Source organism: Acanthaster planci, unplaced genomic scaffold (genome assembly GCF_054643075.1).
Source record: "Acanthaster planci isolate LZ-2023a unplaced genomic scaffold, COTS_SCS Contig28, whole genome shotgun sequence".
Lineage (NCBI taxonomy): Eukaryota > Metazoa > Echinodermata > Asteroidea > Valvatida > Acanthasteridae > Acanthaster > Acanthaster planci.
In genome coordinates this window covers 127,152-135,719 of record NW_028257652.1, presented here as the reverse complement: position 1 = coordinate 135,719, position 8,568 = coordinate 127,152, and the positions used below count along the sequence as shown (strand labels likewise).

The 8,568-nt window shown below is 40.2% G+C and overlaps 2 protein-coding genes across 2 annotated transcripts; one reads left to right on the top strand and one right to left on the bottom strand.

Moving 5' to 3' along the window:
- The first annotated feature begins 6 nt into the window (after positions 1-6).
- Positions 7-1,697, top strand: LOC147795445 (large ribosomal subunit protein mL66-like). Its single transcript, XM_087131900.1, has 2 exons — positions 7-111; positions 1,067-1,697. The coding sequence occupies exons 1-2, from the start codon at positions 30-32 to the stop codon at positions 1,156-1,158; spliced, it is 174 nt and encodes a 57-aa protein (XP_086988026.1). The 5' UTR covers positions 7-29; the 3' UTR covers positions 1,159-1,697.
- A 267-nt stretch (positions 1,698-1,964) lies between these two features.
- On the bottom strand, positions 1,965-8,117 carry rsph9 (radial spoke head component 9). The gene is made up of 5 exons (XM_022239136.2): positions 7,769-8,117; positions 5,459-5,624; positions 4,812-4,941; positions 3,306-3,452; positions 1,965-2,882 (listed from the first exon to the last, which is right to left on the bottom strand). Exons 1-5 carry the CDS (start codon positions 7,993-7,995, stop codon positions 2,722-2,724), a joined length of 831 nt encoding a protein of 276 aa, XP_022094828.1. The 5' UTR covers positions 7,996-8,117; the 3' UTR covers positions 1,965-2,721.
- Between the last annotated feature and the right edge of the window lie 451 nt (positions 8,118-8,568).

Sequence of the window (8,568 nt, the reverse complement as noted above, 5' to 3'; positions counted from 1 at the left end):
TGAGCCAGTTCATCCGGCCAGACGGAGGAATGTTGCCGAGGAGAATTAGCGGGGTGTGTAAGAAGCAACAGAGGCACCTGGAGGAATGCGTAAAGAGGGCCCACAGAGCAGGTACACGTACAGACTAACGCTACTCAGTTCTATTTAATTCTTAGAAAGTCCATGCCAAAACCGTTGGTTGTGTAATCAACGAGTTAAAAAACTGCTTTTAGTTTTAGACAAGCCCCCCCCTTCCAGAAAGAAAATTGAAAAGCAGAAAACGGGCGAGGAAAAAGTGGAAGAATCAAACCAATGAGGGAAAGGGAATGCAAAAATTGGCTTGGAAAATGGACTTGACCCCTTTCCGTGGTTAATGGTTGTCAGGTTGGCTGATGAGTGCCCGCCCCCACACCCCCCAAAAAAACTTACCAAGGTGCATTAATAGTGGATAAGTCATTAACACTGCAGGAGCTAAAACTGTATCTCCCCAATACATGTTTTATTAAATATTTTTTGAATCTATTAATATAAAAGGTTGTGTCTCCAATTTTTACAAAAGTTAGCCAAAGCAGTGTACTGCATATGCATCCCACCTCTACTTGCTTTGTTTTGGACTGAGTGCACTGGCGGCAGGATAGAGGGGGGTTTTAATGTCCCATTTTTGCCAAATCCTTTTATATAATGGTTGATGCCTGATTATCTCACAAATGCCCTGCCCCCTCCCCCCCACCATTGACTGAGCATTCCTCTTGCTTTGGGAACCACAACAAAATCTGATAACTTTACATTTCAAAAATGAAGCGAAGGTGTCTTTAATGAGAACTTGAGAGCACAATGGGTTCTTTATTGGAACAGCCTGTTCTAGTCAGGAACATTGGAAAAGACAATCATAGTATTTTTGTTACTTGGACTTGCTTTTTTCCAAAGGGTGAAAAATGCAGTGTAAGCTGCAAATATTCTCTAGAAAATCTTGCAGTAATTTTTAGATTTTTACATTCCACTTTTAATGGATCTCCCAGTTTCAGGACAAATTTAAGTGCTTGACTGTAAGAATTATTTTGGTTCTTGATATTTGTCCTCGTTACAGGCTTATTACCTGATCACAAACCTCCCAAAGATGCTGGCGGACTACCACCAGGAGTCACAATCAAGCGCAAGATCAAGTTTAACCGATTTTAACCCCACACAGAGCAACTGTGTGCATTTGTAAATACATTATTTACAGAAGCAATTTGATTTGCAGAAGCAAATCTGGGTTTTCAGGAAAAAATACAAATAAACACAGCATCCAGCCTGGACGTTTGGGTTAGGGGAGAGCTGACTCCTTTACTTACTCGCACTTTCTTATTCACAGATTTAACACAAACTGTTGTACAAAATCTTATTGTACACAGTTTACGAGACTCAAATGCCTACAGCCTCAAGATTTGGACTATACGTCTTCAATGTAGCAACTTTCAGTGAGAGAGACAAGTGCTTGTATTTAATGTAGTTGGAATTCACTTAGCAAGCCCACAGTAGCCGTCGTTCTAAAGATCATGTCTGACTTGCCCACCTGCCAGCTTGGTTTTGCCCATAAGTGTATGGTAGTGGTTGTAGCTGCGTGTAGTTCCCATGTAGTCATGTGTTATATCAAGCCATAGTTACTTTAACGGACACAGTTTGGTTTTGTGAATGAGAACCAAGACAATAAAACAAAGAGCTTGAGGCAAATGCAACTTGATGTTACTAAGTTTGGTGTGTGTGATTAAAATAAGGCTAACCATGACTGTGCACTTCCGTTGAACCGTAACTCAACGGGACATGCTGAAAGTAGCAACTTATCCTGAGCCACATGATTGACAACTCACTTCAGAATTCATAGCATGTGGGTCCTCATAAATGTTTGAAATGCATGTGGGAATTGAGTGACACGAATATGTGGGTAATTCATCGAGACACTTAGGTTAGGCATACATGTATTAACAGAAAGAAAAAACACACGCTTAATGTGACACTTCTGGCCAAGTATTTGTTTTTATTTATTTAAAGCAAACTTATCCAAGCAATTGCATTCTCAACAATACAAATTTTACATATGTTAAGACCAGTCTTTGCAGACAAAAACCAGGGAAAAGATTTTTCTAAACCACATGCCTTAATCTTTGATGTCAACTAGGGCCCGATATTCAGTCTAAAATGGACGGAACTATTTGTGACAAGGGCCTGCTACAATACCCCAAGATTAAACCTCGCAGACATTTTGACCAAAAAGTAAATTTAAGAATTACGAAAAAGATGGTTGATATAATCTTTAAACGGTGCAGCAAGAAATAGTTTTCAAATAATGTAAGTACTTTATAATATTTGGAAAATTCCCTTAAAATTGGTCGAGTATACATTTACATTCAAAATCGTGTTTTGAAGGACAGGAAATATTCCTTTCCAAGCCTGCACAACTTTCAAATGGGATGCCAGTTGTCAACATTTAAACTATTATGTACATGTCAAGAAAGTTACTTTTGATACATCTGTGTCTGAATATTCCAAGAAAAGCCAAACGGACAGTGTACATGGCCTTAGAGATGTTCCAGTATATAAGTCAAAGCCACAATGCACTGTTACTGCTTGGGACCAGACCACAGTAAACTACATGTACCAGGTAGCAATTCTTCCAATGATAAATCCAAAGAAACTCTACCAGAGTTTGTAAAGAGTTTAAAGAAATCTATACATCATTTACACATAGCTCCCGCTCTCTTCTCACAACATGAATGGCAGATCTTTGTTCTTCTCTCCAGTCCCGAAGTAGACGTAGCCAAACTTTGGGGTGTGGGGGACATGGAAGAATGCCAAGCCTGGCCACAGAGCGCTCTGGATGGACACCAGTCCACTGCCTCGTTCAAACTTCAAACTCCAGGACCCTTCAGCAAAATGGGGCACCAACAAAGACTCAGATTAGAAATACAGGGTCAAAGGGGAACAGCCAGTGAGTGAGAGTGAGATCCTTTGTGCCTTGTGAAAGTTTGAAAATGGTCCTTGCAAAATGGAGGATTTGGAGGGATTAAGGAGGAACACCTCCAAGTGTAGGCTCTACATGAGTAATAAAAGCACACACTGGGGCATTTTTTTATTTGAGGCACAAAAGAGTATCTGCGAAACAGATTTCCCTTGGGAATGTTTTCCATGCATGTTGCTTAATAAATCCAAATTACCAATTTTATCCAAATGACTAGCAATTTCAGGGCCCAACCCTGAAGCTTCCACAGTTCTTTTCTAGAATACTGAGACAGAAGCCAACTTCCCATCTACGGATTAGTAACAAGATTTGTGACCCTTTCCCCTACCTCTTGGTATATCCTCGTGGATAGGGTCCAGGAAGTCAATGGATTTCTCTAAGTCGGCCTTCTCCAACAGGCTCTTCTCACTCAGCCGGATGGGGTCACGGAAGTGGAAGTAGTTGTGCAGCTTTCCAGATTCAGTCACAGACAAGCCTGGAATATGAACAATTCCAGACAAAGGGTAAACGTCTGGATTGGGTTTTTTTATTTAAGAAAGAAAGAATGCACTGGATGAAGTAGCATAATTATGGTTCAATGCCTTCTTAACCACTTCGTGCCAGGGTGCCCAGTACAAGGCACCAGTACCTTGGGTTTGTACCCATAGCCGGGGTGCCCAAAATTGGACAAAGGAGCTTAGCATTGTAACAAAAGACTGCAGGCCTACTTGGAACAAAAGACTGGGCTGCTGGGAATAAGCCACTTGCGAGTCAAATTTGAATAAAATTGGTACACTGTGTTATCTGATTGCATAGAAACGTAACAATTTGAATTCTTCAGACTAAAAACATTGTTGCTATACCTCGTGATTCAGGGCAAGCTTCCACATAGCGACCGCCATCTCTGGAATGGACTGGTTCCTTTGTGCTGTTCTAATCCATTGAGAACAGTGTATTGTTGCAAGGCGTCTCATATGTAACTAAGCAAAAGCTTGCCCCGAATCACGAGGTTTAGCAACAGTGGTCTTAGTATGGAAAATTCTAGTTGTTATGTTCATGTGAATTTAAAGAATTTCAGTGTACCAGATTTTATTCAAATTTAACTCGCAAATGGCTTATTGCCAACATTTTTTTCAGTTGTCGTTAGTGGAGGAAATCCATCATTGTTTTGAATGATTATACCACTGTTCATGGCATTCAGCATGAGTGGATTACCACTGGGGACAAAAGCGCTCCAGGGATGGGCAATACAGTACCACTGCACCCTAATCTGGTCCGCATTTGAAAAGATGCCAGCAGCGCACTGGGCCAGTTTCCGGAACAAAAGAAGATTATGCAACACCGCACAATGGGCTCTTTTTACAAGGCAACAGGCCTGGCTGAAATCCTCAGGTGACAATAGATGTTATCTGTCAGATTAGGGTAGCAACCACACAGGCATTCATGTGGGTGTAAACGTCCAGCAAATGAAGTTGAATTTTTGAAGAATTCTTTAAATGGAAAATCTTGAAAACCCCTCGGGAATATATCATATTAAACCCGGCAGCATATGGTTAAAGGCATAAAACTACGTTATTCATGAAGAGTCCTGAGAACCAAGAAGGTATTAAGGTCCTGAAAAACAAAAGGTTACATCAATTTACACAATCTATAGGCCAAGGAAGATCACCTAACCCCCCCCAAAAATGAAAAGCAAAGGGGTAAGTTCAGTGGTGCAATGCTATGCATTTGTACCAACGACAATAAAGGTTTGCAGGGCATACCACTGCTGGCATATGTACATGTACAGGTAGTGTGCTATTTAACATGCCTAAGGTCTGCTAACCCCTGCAATGAATTATTCCATGGGGCCTACCTTCGAAACTGCGGTTTTTGAGCACAGTACCATGCGGTGTCTTGACGTAGGCTCCCCTGGGTACAATGGCAACTTCTTCATCTATGTGAGCAATGACGGACGCGAGGCGGTCCTCCTCTTTGATCATAATCTGCAGGAAAAGTCAGCACCAGAAACTGAGATGCCAGTTACAAAAGCTGCATTCTCCTGAATAAAACAGCTGAAATTGGACATTAAGTTTTAGGGGAATGCTTAGGAATAACCAGTCTAAACTGTGACTATATGAAGAGTACATTGTTCATTGACAGATCTGGATTATGGCTGCTCACTCACGAAGATATCCATGTAGCTTCCTACTTGTCGGAAATTTGGAATAATAAGAGTGGAATGAATTTTTTTTCTGTATGTTTATAAGCAAAAAACCAATGGGAGACTTTGCAACGCTTGGTGGTGGCAAGCTGACTGGTCCTAGCTTGTTAGTTCTGTGCATACGCTGTACATGTAGTTCTCAGCAAGCGCACAACTGTGGAAAAGGACTGCTTTGTCTTACACCCATAAGTATCTCAAAGTCTCCTTTTTGCTTGAATGTGCCGGCTGGTGCTAAAAAAATAAAATTTCTAGCACCTTAGCAAAGTAAGACATTTTTAAAACAAGAGGCTAACACTCACTGTGTTTTCTTCTTCAGTCGCATCCTCCCCCTCACCAATTCTCTTGATCTCGACATGCTCGTACTCGTGGGAGGGATCACCAATGAACCTGCCTTTCACCACAGAGCACTGCTCCCTGATGGCTTGGGTGGCTTGTGGAAGGAGTCCCCATGTCACACAGTCCAAGCTGAGCAGGAAAATAAACTTATCAGTCCACTCACTTTAAAATAATATACATTGTATTTTGGTGGTAGGTTATATCTCTACAAGTTTCATTGATCACAGGAATAAACCTGTTGGGAGTTAAATTTGAATCAAATCTAGTACACCGAGTTCTCTGATTGCACATAAACATAATTTGAATTTCCCTGACTAAAGGCACTATTGCTAAACCTACTGATTTGGGGCAAGCTTTAGCATAGTGACCATCATCATCACTGGACTGGTTACTTTAAGCTTTTCTCATTGATGTAAGAAGCCTCTGATGTGACCAGGCAAAAGCTTGCCCCAAATCACGAGGTACACAGGGTCTGCTCTTTTGACATCAAAGTCGTATTTTTCCTACACATTTGAAACAATATATGGGACAGAGAGCACCCCCTCACCTTTGTGTTGGTCATAATGTTTGATCAGAATCTCAGGGAATTCTTTTCAGACATCTGGGGGGATGTGTTAGGTCACAATAGTCTAGAGTATGTACAGATTGGAAACGTAGGAGGGGGGGTACCCCCATCCCATATCTTGCTGGGTATACATGTATTCCTACAAGTGGCTGCTACAACTATGGCCAGCCGTCAGTACAAAAGTAAAAGTATACAAACTAAATGAAAATAAAACTAATGCGACAAATGTCCATTTGAACCAATTTGAGGTAAAATCAAAAACCACAAAATCATGATTTGTGCAAACTTTGGTCACCCATACAAATTGTAAGCAAAATGAGAGTGGTCTATTGCAACAGTGTCTTTTGTAGGGAGAACTCAAACTGTTATGTTCACATGAATTTAAAGACCTCAATGTACCAGATTTTATTCAAATTTAACTCACAAATGGCTTACTGTTTCATCAAGATGTAACATTAGTGCATATCAAGGCTTATTCCATGCATGTTTCTAAAAATCATAAAATGCTCCAAAATCAAGTTTTCTAAAATACATTTTATAAGTTAACACTTGCTCATTTTCAAACTTGAGTCAACAGCAGAACTGGGAAGTGCATAGATTCTACAGGATAGAAAGTTTAAAAGTAGAACTAAGAACCTTTGATAAGTGGGAAGTTGAAAATGGGTTGAATAAGACGGAAATTCTGTTTTGTAACAGGCCAATAAAACTTTGGTTTATATGCATCTGGCTTAAATCAAGAGTTTAAACATGATATTCTCCTTCTCTTTTTGACTTCAAAGTGTGTACTGTGCTGTCTTTCTGCCACATTTTTTTTTGTTAAATAGCAGCACTACATGTGCACTGACGATATCAACAGCATACAGTTGTGGGGTTGAATCTTGGCGGGCTAAACCAGCAAATTAATGTTACATTTTTGCTTTAAACTGAATCAACACATAAGCTGCAATAAGGCCTAATTATTTAAGTTCTATTTTATTTTGCTTTTCTTTAATTACTGAGCTGTGGCTCTAAAAGGATTCTAAGGGAAACTGAAGTCCAAAATTGCACAAGCACTGAGTTCATCCTCATGAACATGAATTTACAATGGAATCAGATAAAGATTTGTCATGTGCAGTCAAACATTCAACTCCCCAAAATAGTCACTAGTCTGTGCACATTAAGTACCATGCTGGCAAAAAAATAAATACAAATCAGTACGTTAGAAGTTTCCAGACCAGTCTCATACAGTCACAGGGTAATTTGTGCAAAGGCAACGTCTATTCTTTCAAAGAGAAGACAAATAACATTCATTCGCTGGATCATGATTTACCTCAAGTAGGCCTATGACTCTTTTTTACTTTGTGTTTTTACTCGACGCTTGTGTGGGTTGCTGTATGGCAACTAGTACTAGGCCCTTGGCATAGATTTCATGCTTTTCTCACTCTGCCTGTTTCGTCTTATGACAAGGTGTCAATTACTGAATTAGGCCTACCGGTAAGTATGTATATGGAACACTTTCCAATGGCTTCAAAATAAATATCCAAATCAAATAGCTTAGCTTACATGTATGTTAGCATGGTTAGTCATGTTAGTGTGAACCAAAACTTCAAGTTAGTTACGTATCTAAACATATCTCGGCCTTTTGGCTAAGATCATGTCAAAACATGGAGGAATAAAACACTCAAAATAAAAGACATTAAATGGTGTGTCTCCTTTCGTTCTGACATACCTATACAAAGTTTTTCTGTCAGCTAACTCATCATTTCCAGTTCCTTGAGCAATGAAGTAGTCTCCCTTGATGCCTTTAATTTGCCCCCAGAAAAATACCCTGTTGAATTTGTAATGATTTTGAAGAATCACAAGCGAATTTTGAAGCGATGATTTTTGCTCGGGACTCAGCAGAATCCCACAAGATCCGACGTAGTCAATATTGAGATGCAGACCTTCTGACTCCATGGTTCTGTGCGTTTCGACAAGGTTCTCTGGATTTTCTTGCAAGTAACAAGGAAAAAGACAACAACTACCGTGCGGAGCAAGCGGTTCGCGTGACTCGGAAAGTTGTTTCCCTTCACATAACACGACTGTTGTCAAGGCACAATGCGCATGCGCGTTTCTTCAGGTTTGGCGATTTAATGTATGTACGTTTTCAGTCACTTCGCCCAATTTCCACTTCGCCCACACCCTATTCGCCCATTTGCTACCTTGCCCATTTACCACTTCGCCCGCACAATATCTTTGTGTTATTATACACGCTCTGAATCTCTACATCAAGCTTTTAACAGGTTTATTTCGTGCATTTTTTGGAAACACAATAAGCAAAATGTCAAGACCCAGCCACAATAGAAGATCGCCGGCATATTACATCCCCGATGAGGATGCAGTATTCCACCAGAACAGAACAAAAAAAAAAAAAGTTTCTGCTAAAACCCTTGGAAGTTTCGCAAAAGAGTACACCTCTAATTGTGTGAACTAAACTCACTAAGTATTCCGGAAGTTTTTCATTATTTCGTATCAGTGTCAGGTTGTCAA

What these genes read in the sequence shown, in the direction of transcription:
- LOC147795445 (XM_087131900.1), top strand. Translation starts at nt 30, where the DNA reads ATGTTGCCGAGGAGAATTAGCGGGGTGTGTAAGAAGCAACAGAGGCAC. An exon ending in AAAGAGGGCCCACAGAGCAG is followed by an intron (nt 112 to 1,066) that starts GTACACGTACAG and finishes TCCTCGTTACAG; the next exon opens with GCTTATTACCTGATCACAAA.
- rsph9 (XM_022239136.2), bottom strand. Translation starts at nt 7,995, where the DNA reads ATGGAGTCAGAAGGTCTGCATCTCAATATTGACTACGTCGGATCTTGT. An exon ending in GACAGAAAAACTTTGTATAG is followed by an intron (nt 5,625 to 7,768) that starts GTATGTCAGAAC and finishes TTTCCTGCTCAG; the next exon opens with CTTGGACTGTGTGACATGGG. An exon ending in CCACGAGGATATACCAAGAG is followed by an intron (nt 2,883 to 3,305) that starts GTAGGGGAAAGG and finishes ATTTTGCTGAAG; the next exon opens with GGTCCTGGAGTTTGAAGTTT.